General features: G+C 45.9%; 2 protein-coding genes across 7 annotated transcripts; one reads left to right on the forward strand and one right to left on the reverse strand.

Moving 5' to 3' along the window:
- Positions 1 to 3,544: 3,544 nt before the first annotated feature.
- nit1 (nitrilase 1) lies at positions 3,545 to 12,204 on the reverse strand. 6 transcript variants are annotated; one of them, XM_073030963.1, is made up of 6 exons: positions 12,124 to 12,204; positions 8,689 to 8,931; positions 8,160 to 8,263; positions 7,773 to 7,906; positions 7,399 to 7,524; positions 3,545 to 3,918 (listed from the first exon to the last, which is right to left on the reverse strand). In XM_073030963.1, the coding sequence occupies exons 2-6, from the start codon at positions 8,919 to 8,921 to the stop codon at positions 3,646 to 3,648; spliced, it is 870 nt and encodes a 289-aa protein (XP_072887064.1). In that variant the 5' UTR covers positions 8,922 to 8,931; positions 12,124 to 12,204; the 3' UTR covers positions 3,545 to 3,645. The 6 variants fall into 6 exon arrangements, with proteins under 6 accessions (XP_072887064.1, XP_072887063.1, XP_072887062.1 ...); XM_073030962.1 differs by having other exon boundaries at positions 12,035 to 12,153; XM_073030961.1 differs by lacking the exon at positions 12,124 to 12,204 and adding an exon at positions 11,853 to 11,973.
- pfdn2 (prefoldin subunit 2) lies at positions 12,150 to 15,530 on the forward strand. The gene is made up of 3 exons (XM_073030967.1): positions 12,150 to 12,386; positions 13,220 to 13,343; positions 15,157 to 15,530. The coding sequence occupies exons 1-3, from the start codon at positions 12,190 to 12,192 to the stop codon at positions 15,322 to 15,324; spliced, it is 489 nt and encodes a 162-aa protein (XP_072887068.1). The 5' UTR covers positions 12,150 to 12,189; the 3' UTR covers positions 15,325 to 15,530.
- Positions 15,531 to 22,158: the final 6,628 nt, after the last annotated feature.

Below are 22,158 nucleotides of genomic sequence, written 5' to 3' on the forward strand. Positions count from 1 at the left end.
ACAGAAGAAGCAAGGAACTCTCAGAAATTGAGGAAGTATCAATGGAATTACAGAGGTTCAATGAATATCTTATGTCTGCCTTTCACGCAGGGGGATACAGAAAACCTCCCAGAAATAATGAAGTCCAATGGACTGAGAGTGAGTGAGCAGTGGAAATTAATGATGCGATAACATTTATTGCTGGTGAAATGAGTAAGAAGGCGATAAGCCCTCAGGACTAGATGGCGTGCAGCCCAGGATTTGAAGGAGGGAGGGGATGGAAAGCAGCAAATCAGGGAATCAGTTGCAGTGAAATGGCTAGAAATTGGAAAGTTGGACTGGGCAGAGTCAGTGCAGAATGATCAAAGAGAAATCACACCCGGCCAACTCTCTGCCAATTGCTCAGGTTGTAACTATTGAACAGATAAGGTTGATGTGGTGTGTTTGAACCTTCAGCAGTTCTTTGATAAGGGGCAGGCAGTGACAATTAAACAAAAGTTCAACACAGTATTGACAGCAATAGACCCGTGTGGACCTTGGACTGCTGAACAGACAGGAAACAACAGGAATAAACTTCATACACTAAATGATGGAGGAACTCAGCAGGTCAGGCAGCACCTACCAAAATGAATAAACAGTCAACACTTCAGGCCAAGACTCTTCTACAGAACTGGAAACAAAGAGTCTAAGCATGAAATGAAATGCTGTCTGTTTATTCCTCTCCATAGATGCTGCCTGACCTGCTGAGTTCCTCCAGCATTTTCTGTGTGTTGTTTTGGATTTAAGAGAGATTCAGCATCTGCAGATCTCTCCTGTTTAGGAATAATCACATCCAGACTGGGACGAGCCACAGGAATAAGTTCCAGAGTCCAGCTCTTCACTGTCTATGTCATTGAAGCCCATCCATCTCGTAGAATCATAAAGTGTGGAAACAGGCCCTTTGTCCCAAATGGTCCATACTAGCCAAAGTGCCTATCAAAAGCTGCAGAAAAAAAGCATGAAGGAGGTGTGGGATGGGATGAAGATCATCACCGGATGTGGTGCAAAGCGGGGGGCAAACATAAGTGGAGATGTGGAGAAAGCGAACCAGCTGAACAACTTCTTCAATAGGTTCGACAGCACAATCTCACCCTCACCGCAGAACTCCACATCAGGCTTACTTCCCTCACAGGAAAATAGCCACTCACAGGAGACCTGGCCCACGCCCAGGTTTACGGCTGCACAGGTGGAAGGTCAACTGAGCAAGATCTGTACCAGCAAGGCGGCTGGACCGGATGGAGTTTCCCCACGATTACTGAGGGCCTGTGCGACTGAACTGGGAGAACCACTACAGCGCATCTTCAACATGAGTCTAGATCAGAGAAGAGTACCCAGACAGTGGAAAACATCCTGTATTGTCCCGGTACCGAAGAAACCACAACCAAAGGAGTTGAATTACTTCAGACCTGTTGCCTTGACGTCGCACGTGATGAAGACCATGGAGCGGCTGATAATACAGAATCTGAGGCCACAAACCAGGCACGCCCGGGATCCGCTTCAGTTTGCGTATAAGGAGAAGGTGGGAGTGGAGGATGCTATCACGTATTTGCTGCACAAATCACTCTCTCACCTAGATGGGGTCAGTTGTGCTGTGAGGATTACATTCCTTGACTTCTCTAGTGCCTTTAACACCATCCAGCCCAAGATCTTAAAGCACAAACTAACGGAGATGGGAGTAGACTCTCACATGGTGGATTGAATAGTGGACTACTTGACAGATAGACCTCAGTATGTGCGGTTGGGAGACTGTAGGTCTGACACGGTGGTCAGCAGCACAGGAGCGCCACAGGGAACCGTACTCTCTCCGGTCCTGTTCACCCTGTACACATCAGACTTCCAATATAACTCGGAGTCCTGCCATGTGCAGAAGTTCGCTGATGACACGGCCATAGTGGGGTGTGTCAGGAATGGACAGGAGGAGGAGTATAGGAAACTGATACAGGACTTTGTGATATGGTGCAACTCAAACTACCTGTGTCTCAATGTCACCAAGACCAAGGAGATGGTGGTGGACTTTAGGAGATCTAGGCCTCATATGGAGCCAGTGATCATTAATGGAGAATGTGTGGAGCAGGTTAAGACCTACAAGTATCTGGGAGTACAGTTAGACGAGAAGCTAGACTGGACTGCCAACACAGATGCCTTGTGCAGGAAGGCACAGAGTCGACTGTACTTCCTTAGAAGGTTGGTGTCATTCAATGTCTGCAGTGAGATGCTGAAGATGTTCTATAGGTCAGTTGTTGAGAGCGCCCTCTTCTTTGTGGTGGCGTGTTGGGGAGGAAGCATTAAGAAGAAGGACGCCTCACGTCTTAATAAGCTGGTAAGGAAGGCGGGCTCTGTCGTGGGCAAAGTACTGGAGAGTTTAACATCGGTAGCTGAGCGAAGGGCGCTGAGTAGGCTACGGTCAATTATGGAAAACCCTGAACATCCTCTACATAGCACCATCCAGAGACAGAGAAGCAGTTTCAGCGACAGGTTACTGTCGATGCAATGCTCCTCAGACAGGATGAAGAGGTCAATACTCCCCAATGCCATTAGGCTTTACAATTCAACTGCCAGGACTTAAGAACTTTTTTTAAAGCTATTATTAATGCTTTTTGAGTTAGTGATTTAGATGCATATCATATTATTACTGAGTTAAGTATTGTATGTAATGAGTTTTTGCTACAACAAGTGTATGGGACATTGGAAAAAAAAATGTTGAATTTCCCCATGGGGATGAATAAAGTATCTATCTATCTATCTATCTATCTATCTATCTATCTATCTAAGGTAGATCCATTTGCTTAGATTTGGCCAGAATCCTTCGAAACCTTTCCTATCCAAGTACCTTGCAAATATTGCTAACATACCTGCCTCAATCACTTCCTGTGGTAGCTTATTCCAAATACTGACTAGCCTTTGGTGAAAAAGTTGCCCTAAAGTCCTTATTAAACCTCTGCCCTTTCACTGTAAACTTGTGCCCTCTGGCTCGTCAATGAGTGTACTGACTCTATCCACATCACTGAGAATTTTATACACCTCCATGAGATCACTCTTCCTTCTCCTAAGCTCCAGCAAGGACATTCCTAACATGTCCAACCTCTCTCCCAGAACTCAGTCCATGTCCTGGCAACATCATCAGTAATCTCCTCTGCACTCTTTCCAGCTTAATCACATCTTTCCTACAGCAGGATGACCAAAACTGAACACAGTATTCCAAATGTGGCTTCACCTACATGCTGTATATCTGCAACATAATGTCCCAGCTCCTGTAGTCAGTGCTCTTACAGATATAGACCAGAACGCCTAAGTCTTCTCCGTCTTATGTACAAATTTGATGATGATCCCCAACTCCATGGCAGGATCCAGACAGACAGACACACACAAGCTCACACACAGGGATATTCATCGTGTGACCACAAAAACTCTTGTAAGATCTTTCTCACATACACCATCCCCCTCAATCATCTCTCACACATTCTGCTCCTTCACCCGCAGTCCTTCATGCCCACCTCATTCCCTCTGCCAGTCTTAAGCGGACAGCCCCTGGTAATATTTCCTTTATTGACAGCAGCAGGTGTATAAGATTTGATAAACACAGACAGTTCTGGTGCCTGATTAATGATGGTGAGAGTATGAGAACAGTCAGCTAAGGGATGGAGGTTTACCCACACTCCCGTAGAGATCGCACCGCCGGTGTTGGGTCACGGGCATCTGTTGACGCACCTGCTGCAGGTAGTCCAGGTCGATCTCAGCACAGCAGAGACCTAGGCCCTGTCCACACTGGGCCAACACACAGCCCCAGGGGTCCACCACCATGGAGTGGCCAAAGGACAAGCGGCGGTCATTGTGCCGGCCTGTCTGTGCAGCCGCAACCACATAGCACTGCGTCTCAATCGCCCGGCTCCGCAGGAGAGTCTGCCAGAGAGAACAGGATGAGTGGCAGGGCAACAGTGGGTCACATTGTGGGAGTCCACACATGCATCCCACACACAGAACACACTACTAAAGGAACATTCCCTCACACCAGAGAGAGAGAGAGAGAGAGAGAGAGAGAGAGACACACACACACACACACACACACACACACACACACACACACACACACACACACACACACACACACACACACACACACACACACACACACACACACACACACACACACACACACACACACACACACACACACACACACACACCTCATAGTCAAGTACAATTCCTTTCCTGGTGTTGATCTGCTCAATTGTGGGTCTTGAGATAACTGAAGAGGCCGATCTGTGATCTACAAGTCCTACTGCAGTGTTGGCAGGTGTAGGCCATTGAGATGCTGGTGGATGTAGCTGGTTGGACTTTTCCCAGTCTCTCCTTATGTTGAAGCCGCTTAGTCTCAGTGGCACAGTGCAGGTATTCTTCAGGCTGTGCATTCCCCTCACAGATAGTCCTTCTCCAGCTTTCCCTGTGATAACTTCTCACATCCATTCAGGTTGATGTGGCACTTCTTCAGGTGGGTTTTGATATTGTCCTTGAGCTGCTTTTTCTGCCCTCCAGGAGCCGCTTTGCATCCTTGATTTGGCCAAACAGGAGTTGTTTAGGGAGGCAGGAGTCAGGGATTCGGATGATGTGGCCGACACATCACAACTGGTGTTGAGTTACGACTGTGGCTATGGGGTTAATGTTAGCTTCCAACAGGATACTGGAGTTAGCATGCCTGTTCTTCAGCTCTCAGAATCTTTCAGAGGCATCTTTGATGGTAAGCTTCTAAGGATTTTATGTGACTGCAGTATGTTGTCCATGACTCCGCTCCATATAACAAGTAGGTGAGGACTTTAGCTTTATAAACCGGAAGCTTAGTGTGGGTCTTGATATCTTGATCTTCAAAATTCCTTTCTCAACCTGGCAACAGCTCCACTCGCACAGCCTATTCTGTGATTTATTTCAAGGTAATGTTGCCTCTTGAAGAAAGAAGGCTACCAAGGTATGGGAAATGATCAGTGTTCTCCAGGGGGATGTTGTCAACTTGGATGGTTAGAGGTTTAGGAGCTTGATTTGGAGCAGGTTGGTGCAGGACTTGGGTTTTCTTGATGTTTAGATCAAGTTCCAGGAGCTTGTATGCTCTGGTAAAAGCATCCATTATACACTGAAGATCCTCCTCAGAGTGAGCTACGATGTTGTCTGCATATTGGAGCTCCATGATGGAAGTAGTTGACACCTTGCTCTTTGTCTTGAACCTGTTAACATTGAGAGTGGTCCCCCCCCTCCCCATCACCACCATCTGTCCTACAGAGAGTCTGGACTCCTTGTGGGAGGTCTTGGCCTGTGAGGTGAAGAATGGTTGCAATGAAAATGGCAAACAGTGTTGGGGCAATGATGCACCCCTGTTTGACCCTGGTCTCAACCTTAAAAGGAGCTGTCTCACGGCTGCTGCTGCTAATGACTGTTGCACTCATATCATTGTCGAAGAGCTGCAAGACCTTTCTCTGGGCTCCCGATTTTGGACAGTACCTGCCAAAGGACAAAATGATTTATGGATTCAAATGCTTTTGTAAAGTTTATGAAAGCCATATAATGTGGGAGATTTTGTTCCCGAGCTTTCTCCTGCAATTGATGTGCTGTAAAAATCATGTCAGATACTCCTCTGGCTGAATGGAAGCCAAACTGAGACTCAGGCAGGAGATCTTCTGCCAGAGGTGAAAACTGGTCACATAAAATTCAGATGAGTACTTTCCTGTTGTAGAGAGGAGGGATATGCCACTATGGTTTCTGCAGTCAGCTTTGTCACCCTTTTTGAAGAGTGTTACAATCTGGGCATCCCTGAGTTCAGCCAGAATCTTCTCCTGATCCCAGCAGGTCATGAATACGATTTAAAAGTTCTGTGCCACCTTCCTTGAGAATTTCTGCTGGAATTCCATCAGGCCTGGTGGCCTTGTTGTTCCTCAATTTCTTGTAAGCTGTCTGCACCTTTTTGATACTAGGAGGCTTACTCACATCCTCCTTCATAAGTTGTTGTGGGAGCTGGTATGTGATTTCAATGTCAACAGTGGTGTTAGGATTAAGTAGCTCCTGAAAGTGACCTTGCCATCAAGAATTGATGGCATCATTGTCCTTTAGCAGCAAATCCAACTTTGGTGCGAAGGGAGTTTAGGCCACTGCCATGGTAGCAATAAAGAAACCCTGATATCACCAGAATCAGCAGGCTGCTGTGTTTCTGGGGCCTTCTCAGTCCACCACTGGTTCTTTATTCCCCTTACCCCATACTAGACTAAGGCCTTTGTTTGAAATGGGCTGCTTTTTTAGCCTTGCAGCTGATGTCTTTCTGCCAGGCACAGAAAGTTTTCCTTTCGTTGTTGATTAGCTCTATTATTTCGTTGTCATTTTCATCAAACCAACCTTTGTTTTTGCAGGTCTTGTATCTAATGATATAGATAGATAGATAGATAGATAGATAGATAGATAGATAGATAGATAGATAGATAGATAGATAGATAGATAGATAGATAGATAGATAGATAGATAGATAGATAGATAGATAGATAGATAGATACATACTTTATTCACCCCCATGGGGAAATTCAACATTTTTTCCAATGTCCCATACACTTGTTGTAGCAAAACTAATTACATACAATACTTAACTCAGTAAAAAATATGATATGCATCTGAATCACTCTCTCCAAAAGCATTAATAATAGCTTTTAAAAAGTTCTTAAGTAGTTTACTTAAATACATTAAATACAATCAACCCCGTCACTTTAACATATCTTACTCCTGGTGGTTGAATTGTAAAGCCGAATGGCATTGGGGAGTATTGATCTCTTCATCCTGTCTGAGGAGCATTGCATCGATAGCAGCCTGTCGCTGAAACTGCTTCTCTGTCTCTGGATGGTGCTATGTAGAGGATGTTCAGGGTTTTCCATAATTGACCGTAGCCTACTCAGCGCCCTTCGCTCAGCTACCGATGTTTTCACAAGTATCAAGGATGGTGATCCTCAGTGTAGTCCAGTATGCTTCAATGTCTTCCAGATACTGCTTTGGGAATCTTTCAGAAAGGGTAGCCTGGAGATATTGTACCTTCGCTGTGTCTTTTAGGCTGTTGATGTTGAACCTGGGAGGGCTCATTTTCTTTTGCGCTCCACTCCTCCGCATGACTTTGACGGTTGTTTGTGAGCAAATAAGCCGTTGGTCTGTCCCGCCATCATCAGCACTGATCACGGCTCTTGTAATCTTTACATCTCTGCAAACCCTCTTCTGAACAATGATATAACCTACAAGATGCCAAGTCTTTGAAGTTTTCACCTTATTTCGCACGCACGCACGCACACACACACACATCACTATTAAGCATTTTCCTTCATACCTGAAATTTGACAGAGTGAAATTACTTTCATGAAGCCTCACCTCCCAATGTGCCATGCCAGTCGTTAATGTAAAAGCAGATGGAAATGTAAGAATTTCTGCTCCAGCATCAGCTAGAGTTCGAGATACTTCTGGGAATCGAAGATCGTAACAAATAGCAAGTCCAATCTGTGGTAGGAAAGCACAACACTGGTCAGATACAGAGTGAATCTCCCTCCACACTATCCATCATATACTCCCAGGGAATGGGTCAGACACAGAGTGAATCGCCCTCCACACTATCCAACACACACTCCCAGGGAATGAGTCAGACACAGAGAGAAGTTCCCTCTACATTGTCCCTTCACACATGCCCTCTATACTGTCCCATCACACACATCCAGGTCGCAGGTCAGACACAGTCCCATCATATTTACCTTGCCAATTGGAGTTGTAACTGGCAGCTCAATTCGTGGTCCAGGTATGGTGAAGCTGCTCTCCTTGAGTGAGACCTGACCCGGGAGATCCACATCGAAGAGGTGGGTCTTTCGGTAGAGCCCCACAGTTTGTCCTATATACAACAGGATTAATATACTTTGTAGGTCTGCCTCCTGGTTTTAAATCCATCTCCCTATGGTCACACCACCCCCAGTGACAGCAAACAGAAAGCATCAACCTGGATTGGTATAATTATCCAGGGCTAGCTGGTCCTCACAATCAAATCTGTCCCAGACACAGGGCTGTCTCTCCCCATCCTTCCTTGATCCGGGACCTCCTCCCTCCCACCAGCCCACACGGCTCTTCCATCCGCCAATCCCTCTTACCCGAGTCATCGAGTAGCAGGTGGGTATTGTAGACTCGCCGGTCCTGATCCCAGTGTGGTCCTCGCTCGTGGAACCCACCCAGGGACAGCCAGAGTCTGGACTCCCTGCAGACAGGTACAGGCCTTTGAGAGAGGGTGAAGGGGGCAAGAGGTGCGGGAAATCGAGGGAGAGACGATGCAGCGGGATGGGGGAGGTTGTTAATGGGAACTGAGGGATGAGGAGGGATAGAGGGGGATGAGGCTGACAAAGGCAACGATAGGGACAAAGAGAAACGAGAGAGATGAGAGGGACGAGTGCGACAGAGGAGCACGAGGGGACATGGGGTTGGAGGCACAAGAGAGATGGAGGGAATGAGGACGATGGAGGGAATGAGGGATTGGAGGAAGACAGTGAAGATGGAGAGGGACAGGAAGGAATGAGGGGGCTGGAGGGGAACATAGGCAATGAGGGGGACTGAGGGGACAAGGGGGATGGAGGGGAATGAGGGAATGGAGATAAGTGGCAAATATAGAGGATCAAGGAGGTCTACCTGGCCAGTTGCCGGTATCTCTCTATCAGCTCTCCGTCAAGACCCTCAGCGAGGTGGAGGGTTTCCTCAATGCTGGGTGTGATGTAATCGAAGGCCTCAGGCAGGAAAAGCATGTGGACTCCGCGGGCAGCCCCTACCTTCACCAGCTCCTGGCACTGCTGGAAATTGTGTTCCTTGTCTGCAGACGCGGTCATCTGGCCCACTCCAATCAGGGCCCTCCGTGAGCTGGACATGGCCACGGTCCTGCCCCAGGAGAGGAAAGAAGAGTTTGTCAGTAAACAGCCTAACCTCCCTCCCTCTCTCCCACACCCTTCACACAAATACCACCATACTTTGAAATAATGTACATCCCTTATAAATAGACCTCGGCAAACTCAAAGCACACCACTTGCATCCAGATATCTCCAGCAAACTCAAACACCTCCAAATAACTCAAATACACCCCTTCCTACCCCCACAAAACACATCTCATCCCCACTCAAATAAGCCTCCATCCAAATAGCTCCAGGAAACTCAAACACAGTGCCGATAAAAAAGTATTCACCCCACTGCAGTAAGTTTTCATGTTTTATTGTTTTACAATTTTGAATCAAAGTGGATTTAATTTGGCTTTTTTTGACACTGATCAACAGAAAAAGACTCTTGTGTCAAAGTGAAAACAGATCTGCACAAAGTGATCTAAACTAATTACAAATATAAAACACAAAATAATTGATTGCATAAGTATTCACCTCCTTTAAACGATACACCAAATCATCACTGGTACAGCCATTTGGTTTTAGAAGTCATGTAATCAGTTAAATGGAGATCTGTTTTTGGAGACTGTAAGCAGTCAAGGTGTTTCAAGTGAATAGTAAAAATACTATTCTGGAAGGTTCAACTACTGGTGTGTCAGTACCCTGGCAAAATCTACACCATGAAGACAAAAGGACACTCCAAGCAACTCCGCAAAAAGGTTATTGAAAAGCACAAGTCAGGAGAAGGATACAAGAAAATTTCCAAGTCACTGAATATCCCTTGGAATACAGTTAACTCAATCATTAAGAAATGTAAAGAATATGGCACAATGGTAAATTTGCCTCAAGGAGACCATCCTCAAAAACTGAGTGACCTTGCAAGAAGGGGACAAATGAGGGAGGCCACAAAGAGACCTATGACAACGCTGGAGGAGTTACAAGCTTCAGTGGCTGAAATGGAAGAGACTGCACATACAGCTGTTGCCTGGGTGCTTCACCAGTCACAGCTTTATGGGAGAGTGGCAAAGAGAAAGCCACTGTTGAAAAAAACTCACATGAAATCTCAGCTAGAGTTTACCAGAAGGCATTTGAGAGACTCTGAAGTCAGCTGGAAGATGGTTCAAAGGTCTGATGAAACCCCCAAATTTGAGCTTTTTGACCATCAGACTAAATGCTATGTTTGTCGTAAGCCAAACATCACACATCATCAAAAACACCCCATCCCTGCCGTGAAGCATAGTGGTGGCTGCATCATGCTATGAGGATGTTTCTCTGGAGTAGGCCCTGAAAGGCTTGTAAAGGTAGAGTGTAAAATGAATGCATCAAAATACAGGGAAATCCTGAAGGAAAACCTGATGCAGTCTGCAAGGGAACTGTGACTTGGAAGATTTGTTTTCCAGCAAGACAATGACCTCAAGCATAAAGTCAAAGATACACAGGAATGGCTTATCAACAACAAAGTTAATGTCCTAGAGTGGCCAAGTCAGAGTCAAAACTTCAATCCAATTGAGAATTTGTGGCTGGACTTGAAAAGGGGCTGTTCACTCATGATCCCCATGCAAACTGACAGAGCTTGAGCAGTTTTGTAAAGAAGAATGGGGAAAATTGCAGTGTCCAGATGTGCAAAGGTGATCGAGACCTATCCACACAGACTCAAGGCTGTAATTGTTGCCATAGGTGCATCTACTAAATACTGACTTGAATGGAGTGAATATTTATGCAATAAATTATTTTGTGTTTTATATTTGTAATTAATTTAGATCACATTGTAGAGATTTTTTCACTTTTACTTGAAAGAGTCCTTTTCTGTTGTTCAGTCTCAAAAAATGCACCAAACTAAATTCACTTGATTCAACGTTGTAAAACAACAAAACATGAAAACTTCATAGGGGGTTGAATACTTTAGAGTATTGTAGGCACTGTAGAGTGGGTCCCTCCCCACCCCAAGCAAGACAAGACAGATAAGACGTACAAAAATGCTAGATGAACTCAGCAGGTCGGGCAGCATCCGTTGAAAGAAGCAGTCAACGTTTTGGGTCGAGACCCTTCGTCAGGACTAAAGAAGGAGGGGCAGGGGCCCTATAAAGAAGGTGGGGGGAGGGTGGAAAACCAATCAGAGGAAAGATCAAGGGGTGGGGGAGGGGATAGGCAGGAGAGGTGAAGAAGGAATCTAAGGGGAAAGCGCTATGGGTAGTAGAAGGCAGAGTCATGAGAGGTGATAGGCAGCTAGGAGACAGAGTGAAGGTGGGATGGGGGAAGGGAGAGGGAGGGAATTACCGGAAGTTGGAGAATTCGATGTCCACACAGATAGGTCTGTCCCTGGGCACTGAAATCATAGAGAACCAAGCAAGGGACACGTGGGACAGGATGTAACAGGGGAAGGGAGTGTGGTGATGGGTGAAGGTCAGGTGGGGAGGCAGTGAGTCAGGATAGGACTAATAGGGAGAGGGATTGGCAGAGAATCAGGGTAGGGCTGTTGAGATGTTCAAGGGTTTGAGTGATGGGGTCAGGGTCATGAGCAGGTGGTTAAGGACCATGGGGCTGAGTCAGTGTCATGGGCAAGAGGGTAGGCGTCAATGTGCGGAGTCGGAATCATAAACGAGGAAGGACTGGAAGCCAACGGTGGAACAGAGATGAGGAGCAGGGTATGAGCTCAATTGAAGTGAATTCCCATCCTCGCCTTCTAATTGGCTGGTAATTATTAGCATGAGCCCGCCCCTCCTCACTGATTGGCAAAAAATCTTCCCGTTCCTCTCCAACTATGGTGACGTCATCACAACCGCATACGGCTGAGTCAGGGTCTTTTCTAGAGCAAACCGATGTATTAGCCTGACTTTAAAAAATTACTTTGCCACAATCAAACTCAGAGCTTCGAGAGCATCCATTGAGAAATTGTTCTCTGGAATGCGAGAGTGTAACTGGAATTACCCGCCGATTCTTCTTGCAAATTGTAGAAGGAGCATTAGCGAGACAGAAAGATGGCTGCCAGAATCGGGAGCGACGGTTGGGGTCCTGGCGGGTTTAGCTGGCTAAAATTCTGTCACCTTTACTTTTATTTATGAGGGTCGAAGGAAACAAGAGGCGTGGCCAATTAGAATGAGAATATTTACCACTATGAAGCATCGGCAGTGCCGTTCCTCATTGTGTTTGGTAAAAAAAAATCCCCATCCTCAAATGAACAGGCGCTCGCAGGGACTACCTGCGGTGGGTGGAGGTCTATAAAAGGCGGCGTACGTCTGGCAACGCGAGTCACCGCCTCCGCGGGATGGAGAGCGGAGTGGGATCTGGTGGTGCTCGTACCGCTGGGCCCGTGTCGGGAGGTCGGCCCCGAGCTCCGGGCTCAAGCTCCGGTTCCGGGCCTACTCCCGAGCAGGTGCTGGCCGGGTTCAATCGTCTGCGACAGGAACAACGCAACCTAGTCGGGAAGGGAGCGGAGCTGGAGCAGGAAGTGGTGGAGCACGGGTGCGTGTGGGCGGGGAGCAGAGAGTGGCTGGAGCCACACTCGGGTTATCATGTGCAAATCTGGCCATCTAGCAAAGTCATAGAGCTGGAGATGGTATTCAACAGATTAGTGAGGATCTTCCCTGGCTTAAGAGAAGAGGCTGGGGCTGTTTGCCCTGGAGGGTAGGAGACCCGTAAAATCACAATGGGGATAGATAAAATGGATGCTCCCAGTAACTTCCCCTGGCTAGGGGAGTCCAAACGGTTTAAGGCGAGAGGGGAAAGATTTGAAGTGGGATTTCCATTCAGGGTAGTGGGAATATAGAATGAAGTGGTAGAGTTAACTTTAATGTTATTTGGCCAAGTATACACATACAGTGGGATATGATGCAGGCAAGTGTTTTTCTCGGGTAGCCATCTTGGTGAGTATGGACGGGATGGGCCAAAGGGTCTGTTTGCTAAGTGATTGACTTTAGGGTTGGTGAGAGCCGACATGGTTTGATTGGGGTTTTGCCTGTACCTGGGGGAGGATATGGGGTGTGAGGTGTGTTTAGAAGGAGGGGTTGTATTCGAGTGGAATGGGGAGAGTGGGCATCAATCAGATTGATGGGAAAAATTATGTTGGGAAAATTATTTTGTGGCAGCAGTGTGGTGCAAGACCTCAAATTAATACATTGCAAAAAGCAGTGCAAGAGTAGAACAGTATGTTAGTGTTCATGAAAGGTTTAGAGATCTGACCACAGAGGGAAGAAGTTTCTAAAACATAGAGATGGGGGTTGAGTAGCTCATTTAAATGGTGTGGGTGGTGAGAGTGAGCAGCCTCTTCATTCCCTGTTCCTCTCTTCCCCACCCAGACTCGTCATTGAAACCCTGGCAGAGGTGGATCCCAGCCGCAAGTGTTACCGTATGGTGGGAGGCGTGCTGGTGGAACGGACGGTGAGGGAGGTTCTCCCAGCCCTGGAGAACAACCGGCAGCAGGTGAGATGGTTGGGCCAGTGCCCAGCTATTCCCATCTCCAGTAGGACCCCCTCAAACATAATTCCCCCTTCCTGGGTGCCAGGGTAGTGTAATGGTTAGTGCTATGCTACTACAGCTCAGAGCATTCTGGAGTTCAGAGTTTTAATTCCGCTGCCTTTCTGTAAGGGGTTTCTTACATCCTCCCCATGGAGTGTGTAGTTTTCTCTGGGAGCTTCTGTTTCCTCACACAGTCCAAAGATGTACCGGGTAGGTTGATCGGCCATTGTAAATTTCCCGTGATTAGGTTATGGTTAACTGGGGTTGTGGGTTTGCCTAGGTGGCATGGCTGGAAGGGGCAACTCCACATTGTATCACTAAATTAAATAAATTAATGCCTTGTCTCAGCTGGGCAATCTACACTATCTCGCTGTCCTGGTCCTTTAGGGATCTGTGACTTAGTGCTATTTCATGTCGCCTCTAAACCATCCCTGTCTACAACACAGTGCGGGATGGAGCACTGACCCTGCGGGTCAGATGGGTAACAGCTCCAGTCATACAAACACCCATTCCCCATTCCCCCGTTTCCTCCCATGGGCTTTTACTGTGTGCACCGACCTGCTCTGTTAGCAGTCTTCTAGGTGAGTTTGAGGGGGAACTGTCATCCCTCTATTTACTTGTTCCTAGCAAACAACTCTAATTTTTCATGTAAACAGCTGCATGGACCAACCCTTGCTCTGAGCAGGAAATTTTTACATGACCTGAGAACTGTGCAGAATTTTAATTGTTTTTGTAATATGCATATTAATATTTAGAATGAAAATTGAAAATTTCCATAATTTAATTTAAAGGGTATAATGAAATGGTTGGCCAGGTAGAAATGCGCCTCTGCCAAAGGCCCTCCTTCCCTCTGCTAGCCTGTGGGTCATCCTTGGCTATGTGAAGCCTTAGGAACAGCTGATGTATATTACAAGTCCTGGTTATGTGACCAGTGACACCAGGCAGACAATCTGACCCTGTAAAGACACTGTCCAGAAGAAGGCAACGGCAAACCACTTTTGTGGGAAAAATTTGCCAAGAACGATCATGGTCATGGAATGACAATGATCACTCACATCATACGACACAGCACATATCAAACAAAGGACAATGAAATGCGGTACAGCATAGAAAACTTCTTGTTTTGTAAACTTGTTCTTGTCTATCTTTGTTCCAGTTGTGGGGCAATAAAGGCTGCGTGTGCGTGGGAGCTTTTCAGCTGCTGCATGCCTGCCCAGCTTGGAAGCAACAGTGGCAGCAACGTTACCTTGTGACATCAGTCAATCTGACGGCAGGGCCCTTCAGCTAAGCCACTGTTTGCCCTGCTCCCAGTGGCACCACATAGTCTTACAGTGAATTGTGCATCCTGACTACACGTTGCAGCAGCAGGTCCTGTTGCCCCCAACTCCAGAGTCCTGGGTTCAGTGCTGATCTCTGGTGGAGTTTGCACATTCTCCCTGTGGCTTCCGCCTAGATACTAAGGATTTCCTCGCACATCCCAAAGGTTTCTATCAGTGGCTGCTGTATATTGTCCCCTAGTCTATGGGTGAGGTGTTAAATCTGGGGGAATTTGAGAGGAATTGCATTGGTAAAAGATCAATATGTGGGTGACTGATAGCATAGACTCAGTGGGCTGGAGGGCCTGTTTGAGGTGTGTCTGCAGTTTCAGTTATTTCTCCACCCATATAAAAATGTTAACCCAGTGTGCTGAATTGGGTGTGGTTCCCCTGCCAGATCACTGAGGGTTTGGGATGTCATTGTGTTGTGAGTGTGTTAACGCTACTCTCCCCTCCTGCAGCTGGTGAAGCTGATCGAATCGCTGAACGCCCAGATCCAGAGCAAGGGCCGAGAGCTGACAGAGTATCGGGAGAAGTACAACATCCGGCTGATGAACGAGGAGGAGAAGTCGGCTCGTGACAGTGACTCCAGCAGCCGGACTGGGGGCACCGGAGTCTTGGTTTCCTAGCCTCCTCAATCCCTGTTTTGTCTCTGGGGAGCAGAGAGCTGGCCCCAGCTGCTGCTCGACTGGGAAGGCATTGTGCCATCACCCTTGGACACGGTTCGTGTAGTGGGTTATCCCTGGGAGCAGTTATTTTGGTCCTGGGTTCTGATTTAGACCTTTGTGTAACATTTGTGACTGCTAATGTGATTATTAAACTGTATGGTTGTAAACAGGGGCTTCTGATATTTCTACCTCATCACCCCCCCCCCCCCCCCACCCTCCATGCTCATTGCCTCATCACAATTAGCCTGGAGCTCCTTTGTGACAGGCTGGGGATGGGCTGAATAGTGTCCTATTCCTATCTAGCAGGTGGGAGCAGGGCTGAACGGGCTGGTGTGCTGACGATCAGGATACTGGTGTGATGACACTCACTGCTGCTCTGGATAGGGTCCAGGGTAAAGTGACACAGTCAATAAGTTGGATACTTACCAGTTCATCACTTGTGTGGTTGGGGGGGGGGGGGGGGGGGCAACGGCCAAGTCTTTCCCCACCCTGGCTGAGTACATAGCTCTGGAGTGGAGGTGTTCATGTGCACTCAGTGGCTTTCAGATCTCAGCCTCTCAGCTTGAGGGCACTGCCTGATCTGACAGGAGAAAGGAGTGCATTGCAGAGGGAGCATGGGTGACCCAGTGTACGATGTGGGGGGGGGGGGGGAGAGATTGCAACAGTGTTTATTTGTGGGACTAAATAGAATGAAGGGTGGGGAGATTGGGCTTCTGTCACCTTGGGCATTAACCCGCGTCTGGTGGTCAGTGTCAGTTGGAGAGGCCCTGACTGATATATCCAAGAGACACAGGGGAAACCTGCTTTGATTTCTTTACCTTGGTTACTTCTATAGAAGGAGTAGGTGGATTTGTGATGGGTGAGGGAGAGATGCGGCAATGGAATTCAGATGGATTTGTGAGTTCAGATCTCCCAGCCACTGACGGCAGAGTAATGGAGAAGAAAGAAGAATTGGAGTATGTTGAGATCCTTGTGTGTGTTTATGGAGCTGGTGGTAAACTTTTACAGAAGAGGGAGAGTCATCTCTACATTGCATCTGGTGCCAGGAGCTCATAGACAGGTCAGGTGAATCTGGCTGCAGGAGGATAGGTTTTAGGTCCCCAGATCACAGGAACCATTTTGGGAGAAAGTGAATTCAGTACAAATGGGATAGGTTGCATCTTAACCAGAGTGAGACCAGCATTTTTACTGGGAGAGTTACCAGTGCTGGGGAAAGTTTAAAGTAAGGTGGAAACAGTTAGCTAAATTACATCTATTTAGCTACCTGTCCCTTTGCAAGGAGTCGGGGTGCAAGTGAAGCCTGAACTTTAATTATGATGTGGGACTTGCATTATGACATAGCTGAAAGAGCGGCATTATTCCAGGGTATAGACGTTTTGGCTGAGGTAGAAGCAATGTGAAAGACAAGGTCTTACATGGGAGATTGAGATGAAATGAGAAATTGCAGTTGAGGTAGTAAATTAGATTGACCTCGCATGAGAAGCCGAAGAGTAGTGGTAGGTGGTTGCCTCTGACTCGATGGTGTGTTGCAGGGATTGGTACTGGATTCATAAATTTGCAGGTGACCAAAATTGGCGTAGTGAACAGCGAGGAAGATTTATCAAAGCTTGCAGCATGATCTGGTCCAGCTGGGAAAATGACTTGGAATTTAATGCAGGTAAGTGTGAGGTGTTGCACTTTGGGTTGATAGACCAAGGTAAAACTTGCACAGCAAATGGGCACTGAGGAGTATAGTAGAACAGGAATCTAGGTGTACAGATCTGTAATTGTTTGGAAATGTTAGAGATAGATGGTTGTAGAGCTTTTGGCACATTGGCCTTCATAAATCAACGTATTTTAGTTTATTGATATACAGCACAGTAGGCCCTTTGAGCTGCGCTGCCTAGTGATCACCCAATTTAACTCTGGCCTAATCACAGGAATATTTATAATGACCAATTAACCTATCAACTGGTACATCTTTGGAGAATTATGTGCAGGTCTGGTCACCAACTTACAAGAAAGATATCAATAAGATTTGAAAGTGCAGAGAAAATTTACAAGGATGCTTTTGGGACTTGACCTGAGATGTAGGGAAAGATTGAATGAGTTGGGACTTTATTCTCTGGAGCATAGGAGAATAAGGGGAGATTGAATAGAGGTATAAAACTAGATAGTAGGCTTTTTCCACTGGGTAAAACTAGAAGTCATGGGTTAAGTGTGAAAGGTGAAATATTTAAGGGGATCCTGAGGAAGAACTTCTACACTCAGGGTACTGTGAGAGTGGAACAAGCTGCCAGCACAAGTGGAGGATGCATGTTCAATTTCAACAGTTAAGAGAAGTTTGGATGAGTATGTGGGTGGCAGGGGCATGGAGGATTCTGGTCCCGGTGTGGGTGGATGGGACTAGTTTGACATGGTCTGAAGGGGCTGCTCCTGTGCAGTATTGCTCTGTGATTCCCAACCCTCAATCCACGGACCCCTTGCTTAATGGTACTGGTCCATGACATTTTAAAAAATGCCTGGGAACCCCTACACTAAAAAGAGGGGGCATTGGGTTGCTAGTTAGGTCAACCCCGTACACCTGCATTGCTTCAGTATTCAGGATATCCTGGAACAAATGAGACATGGTCACCTTGTCATTGAGTGCTTTGTCATCTTGTCGTGAGCCTGTTGATAGTAGTCGATAGTTTTTTTTTTGTGGCAAGATACAGAAGTAGATTGCCAGTCCTTTCTTCAGCACAGATACGGCTGCTGCCTGGGTTGGGACTCGGATACACCCGCTCAAAATCCAGTGCTGATGCCACTACAATGCCTATGGTCACCGTACTAGGGGTGTATACAGACTCCAGACAATCAATAGAAGATAGAAACAGGTGTGCTTTCAGTTATTGGGAAGATAAACAATAACGTGATTATTGAATAAGAATTGGAATCAAGTTTAATACTGCTGGCAACATGTCATGAAATCAGTTTTGTAGCCGCAATACATTTTAAAACAATCAATTAGAAGAAGAATGATATAAGACAGGAGCAGTTAGGTCGTTCATCCCATTGAGTCTGCTCCATCATGGCTGATCCTGGATCCCATTCAACCCCATACACTTGGCCTCCACTGCAACCTGTGGCAGAACATTCCACAGATTAAGCACTTTCTAGCTGAAAAACAATCTTTACCTCTGTTCTAAACATTTGCCCCTCAATTTTTCAGGCTGTGCCTTCTTGATACCCCCGCCAGAGAAAACATCCTCTCCACATTCACCATATCTAGTCCATTTAACATTCGGTAGGTTTCAGTGAGATCCCCACACATTCTAATTCCAGTGAGTACAGGCTAAGCTGCCGAAACCACCTCATGTTAACCCCTTCCTTCCTGGAATCATCTTCATGAACCTACTCTGGACACTCCAATCATAACATATACTTTCTGAGATAGGGGGCCCAAAACTGCTTACAATACTCCAAGGGTGGCTAGACTAGTGTCTTTTAAAGCTTCAGCATTATCTCCTTGCCTTTATATACTGTTCCCCTTGAAATGAATGCCAACATTGCATTTGCCTCTTTGTACCACAGACTCAATCTGGAAATCTTGCACGACGACTCCCAAGTCCCTTTGCGTCTCTGATGTTTGAATTTGCTCCCATTTAGATAATAATCCGCACTATTGTTTCTTTTTTACCAAAATGCATTTTCATATATTTCCCAACACTATTATATATGCCACTTTATTGCACATTTTTAGTGCTTCGTTAAGCACTACCTACCCCTCTACCTAGCTCTGTATCATTTGCAAATTTTGCCACAAAGCCATCAATTCCACTATCTAAATCATTGGCAATGTGAAAAGTTGCTGTCCCAATACCCTTGGAACACCTAGTCACTGGCAGCCAACCATTAAAGGCCCTCTTTATTCCCACTCACTGCCTCTTGCCTGTCAGCCATTCCTCTATCCATGGCAGTATCTTTCCTGTAATGACATAGGATTTTCTTGTTAACCAGTCTTGTGTAGCACCTTATCAAATGCCTTCTGAAAATCCAAATCAATGACATCCACTGCTTCTACTTTGTCTACCCTGCTTGTTACTTCCTTAAATAACTTTAATAGATTTGTCAGGCAAGATTTCCCTTTATAGAAACCATGCTGACTTAGACTTATTTTATCATTAGTCTCCAAATACTCCGAAACCTCATCCTTAATAGACTCCCAACACTTTCCCAACCACTGAGGTTAGGCTAAATGGCCTATAATTTCCTTTCTTTTTACCTTCCTCCCTTCTTAAAGAGTGGAGTGACCTTTGCAATCTTCCAGTCCTTTGGGACCATGCCAGAATCAAGTGATTCTTGAAAGATCACGGCCAATGCATCTGTTACCTCCCTCAGGACTCTGGGATGTAGTCTATCTGGTCCAGGTGACTTATCCACCTTAAGACCTTGGCCTAGCACTTTTTCCTTTGTAATGGCAATGGCACTCCTGGTCCCTGACACTCTAGCACACTGCCAGTGTCTTCCACAGTGAAGACTGCTGCAAGGTACCCATTAAGTTCTGGCATTTCTTGATCCCCATTACTGCCTCACCAGCATAATTTTCCAGAGGTCCAATATCAACTCTCACCTCCCTTTCCTCTTTATATAACCGAGAAAGCTTTTGGTATCCTGCTTTATATTGCTGACTAATTTGTCTTCATGTTTCATCTTTTCCATTGTACCTTTATAGTTGCCTTTTGTTGGATAAAGCTTTCCAATCATCCAACTTCCCACTCACTTTTGCTACCTTGTATGCCCTTTCCTTGGCTTTTAAGCTGTCCTTAACCTCCCTGTCAGCTATGGTTGCCTACCTCTGCCACTTTGAGACCTTCTTCCTCTGTGGAATTTATCTATTCTGCACCTTTTGAACTATTCCCAGAAACTTCAGCCATCTACTCTGCGGTCATCCTCGCCAGTACCCTCCTCCAATCCACCTGGACAAGCTCCTCTCTTGTGCCTCTGAATTCCCTTTATTCCATTGTGTTACTGATACATGTGAGTTATGCTTCTCCCTCTCAAACTGCAGTATGAATTCAGTCATATTATGATCACTGCCTCCTAAGGGTTCCTTTACTTTAAGCTCCTACTAAGATCACGGTTATTGCACAACACCCGTCTATGATAGCCTTTTCCTGAGCTGGCTCAAGCACAAACTGCTCTAAAAAGCCATCTTGTAGGCATTTAAGAAACTCCCTCTTGCTATCTGACACCAATCTGATTTTCCCATTCCCCTTGCATTTTGAAGTCCTCCATTACAATAATGACATTACCCTTATTACATGCCTTTTCCAGTTTCCTTTGCAATCTCAACGTCACATCTTGGCTACTATTTGAAGGCCTATATACGATTCCCATAATTTTTTTTTTATCCTTGCAATTTCTTCACTTGATCCACAAAGATTCAACATTCTCTGGCCTTAAGTTACCTCTTTCTAAAGATGTAATTCCATCTCTTACCAACAGAACCACACCACTGCCTATGCTTTCCTGCCTGTCCTTCCAGTACAAAGTATCCTTTGATAAGCTCCCAGTTAAGGCCTTTCAGCCACAGCTCAGTGATGCCCACAGTGTCATACTGACCAATCTCTAATTGCACCACGAGTTTGTCCACTTTACTCCAAATGCTACACGCATTTAAATAAAGTACCTTCAGTCCTGCATTCTTCACCCTTTTGAATTTTGTCTATGGAACTATTTAACACTTTGCTCTGTCTGCATTTGTACCCAATCATTGGCGTGTCCTTCATTACATTCATCTTACACCCATCATCTACTTGTAAATCTGCTTGATCATCCTCAGCTCTATCATAATGGTTCCCATAAGAAATATAAATCTTGTACTGGTTTGCATATAAATATACAAATTTAATAAGTGCAAAAAGAGGAAAAATATTGAAGTAGAGTACATGAGTTCATTATTTCACTTTCCCAGGTGTTACCTGGGAGTCTTTGGACTGTGGGACTGAGTGTTTAAGGCCCAGAGATAGCCCCTCGAGATTGGATGTGGATGGACGGACAAGGGAAGTGTTCAAGACACAGCTCTGAGGTTGGATGTAGATGGGTGGACAAGAGAGTGTTTAAGGCCCAGAGGCAGTGCTTTGAGATTGGATGTAGATGGACAGACAAGGAAAGTGCATCACTACACCTTGTCTTGGGCAATGTAGCTGGTCGGATGGAGGCAGTGATTCACAATCTTCTACTCCTAAGCACCGGTTGGAAATAATGGCCATAACTTTGTATATCTATGTGATTTTTGAATAGAATAGGTGACATAGAATAAAGTGCTTAAACTGGGGGAAGCCTGATTTTCTTAAAACGATAGGACCAGAGAATAGTAGACTGGAAGCACTGACTTTTAGGTAAGGTGACATCTAAACAGTGGGAAGCATTCAGTGTAAAAGCAGCAAATTGAGGGCTGACACATTCCTGTAAGGAAAGCAAGTGCAGAACCTGGATCTAGAGGGATTTGAAGGGTTGGATAAAGAGGAAAAAGGAACCATGTGGTAGGTGAAGCAAACTAATGACAGGAAGAGACGAAATGTAGGGAGAGACTTGCAAAGGAAATCAGAGGGTTGGAAAATCTGAAGATGGTTTGTAAGTATATTAAGGACAAAAGAATGCCTAGGAACAGAGCAAGGTCCATTAGGGACAATCTGTATATGAAACCAGAAAGTGTAGGTGAGAGCTTAAATGAATACTTTGAGCATTCACAAAGGGAACTGCTAAACTCGCTGAGAGGAAGATGAAAGTGTTGTTCAGGTCTTCCTAATCAAAGAGATGTGATATCTGGGT

This window comes from Hemitrygon akajei, chromosome 27 (genome assembly GCF_048418815.1).
Source record: "Hemitrygon akajei chromosome 27, sHemAka1.3, whole genome shotgun sequence".
Lineage (NCBI taxonomy): Eukaryota > Metazoa > Chordata > Chondrichthyes > Myliobatiformes > Dasyatidae > Hemitrygon > Hemitrygon akajei.